The sequence below is a fragment of the Emydura macquarii genome, unplaced genomic scaffold (assembly GCF_026122565.2).
Source record: "Emydura macquarii macquarii isolate MOO-44397 ecotype Brisbane River unplaced genomic scaffold, CSIRO-AGI_Emac_v2 contig_2994, whole genome shotgun sequence".
In the NCBI taxonomy this organism is placed as follows: Eukaryota; Metazoa; Chordata; order Testudines; family Chelidae; genus Emydura; species Emydura macquarii.
In genome coordinates this window covers 981,114-982,891 of record NW_027133131.1, presented here as the reverse complement: position 1 = coordinate 982,891, position 1,778 = coordinate 981,114, and the positions used below count along the sequence as shown (strand labels likewise).

The window sequence follows — 1,778 nt, the reverse complement described above, 5'->3', positions numbered from 1 at the left end:
CTAGGTGCCCACGACCACCACTTCCAGCTCCTTGGAGGGTCTCCTGTCCTTCACCAGCAGGTTCAGCATACTCTCCGACTTGATCAGCAGGTTGCAGCCCAGGAAGAAAATGCCAAAGACAACAGTCAGGCAAAGCACGCAGAGCACAGCGATCTGCACCACCTTCATGGCGTCCTGGCTCCTCTGCTCACTCTCCGCCTCCAAGACCCCCACACCCCCATCCCCAGTCACCAAGGTGCAGCAGGAGCTCAGGATGGAGTCTACTGTCTGGGCGGCTGTCCGAGGGGTGTGCGTGGTGCCGTTCATTTCTCAGCCCGCCAAGCCAGATGCGGGGGCAGAGGGTGGGATCCTGAAAAGGGGGCCCTGGCAGAGTTCTCCCAGCTCAGCCAGTCCTCAAGGATCCTGTGCAGGTTCCCCCTAGCTCCCCCGCTTCCTCCTCCCCTCCAGGAGCTTGCTGGGTTGCCAGCCGCAGAAGGGCTGCAAGTCACTGACAGATGGGGAGGGTTTAAGTGATGTCAGGAAACTCTTCTTCCTCCAGCTCCATGGGTCTTAACAGCTGATCTCCCTGCAGGGGAAAGGAGAAACCCTGATCCCAGGAGACAATACCCGCCCCCATCCCTGGGGAAACCCCTGCCCCCCAGAGGTGTCCCTCTAGGGAACCAGACACCCCACCCCCTGCATCCCCCAGGGAAGCAATACCCCTCCCTCCCCTTTCTGCCATCTAGGACAACCCCCCACACACACTCCACATCCCAGGGGACACCCCCCTTGCACACAGACTCAGGTACATTTCCCAGGTTCCCAGTTGTCACTAGGTTCCCCCACAGGTACCCTGCAGCCCCAGCCCCACGCAGGATGACAGGGAAAGGGACTCTGCCTCCTGCCCTGCTCTGCTTACCGCTGGGGCTTGCTCCTTGTTCACCCCTCCCACTCACCCTACCCTGCCCGGGGGGCCAAGAGCGGCTCACTCAGGAGCCTGGCTGATCAGGGTGACGTCCCCAGAGAAGCGCAGCCATCCAGGTTCAGCACCAGGCTGCTTCCCCCTCTGCTCAAAGACAGAACGTTTGGGAGGAAAGTTTCACTCTTGTCCAAGGCAGGGAATTCACTTTCCCACCCTCAGGACAGGATTACGGCTGTTTCTTTTTGCACACAGGTAGCTGGCATGCGGCTGAACTGGGACGAGGCAAACTTGGCCTGCCAGTGAGTTTCAAGCAGAAACGTTTTAAGATAAAACTTGTCAGCAACTATTTAAACTTGGCTTTGATGTGAAATTTCCCTGCGGCGCTGCTGGCAGCAGGGCTGGCCAAGTTTGTTAGCCAGGACTGTGCAGCTCAGACTCGCCCCCTGCACCCACAGAAAAACTCCCCCCGGCTCAGTAAAGAGCCAGTGTGTTTTTCAGCAGCGTTGGCTTGTTAATCCCCCTCCCCTGACCAAATCCCAAGGGAGTAAATCTCCTCTGCCTCCCTGCTGGATACAGGAACCTTCACCACCCCCCGAAGCATTACCTAGCATTGCAGGGCTCTTTCAAACAGCCATCCCCAGAACGGCAGCCTTTGGTTCTGCAGGTGAAGTACCTCTCTGGGGCGTCCAACCGGCAGATCCTCAGCTGAAAGTCCCCTTCCCAAAGCTAAGGGTCCCCGCACCCGGGTTTGGCGCAATTCCTCCCCCTGCACCGCTGAGCTTGGAGACACTGGCTCAGCAATCGCTGCTTAGGGACCCAGCCCCTGCGCGTTCCTTAGGATCCTCTCAAAAACGGCCTCCCCTCATGCTTTCCGAAA

At 58.7% G+C, this 1,778-nt stretch overlaps 1 protein-coding gene across 1 annotated transcript; it reads right to left on the bottom strand.

The window, feature by feature from the left end:
- Window positions 1-306, bottom strand: SMIM41 (small integral membrane protein 41). The gene has a single exon (XM_067529569.1). The coding sequence runs from the start codon at window positions 304-306 to the stop codon at window positions 1-3; it is 306 nt and encodes a 101-aa protein (XP_067385670.1).
- Between the last annotated feature and the right edge of the window lie 1,472 nt (window positions 307-1,778).

Excerpts from the sequence above, each read along its gene's own strand:
- SMIM41 (XM_067529569.1), bottom strand. The coding sequence starts at position 306 with ATGAACGGCACCACGCACACCCCTCGGACAGCCGCCCAGACAGTAGAC.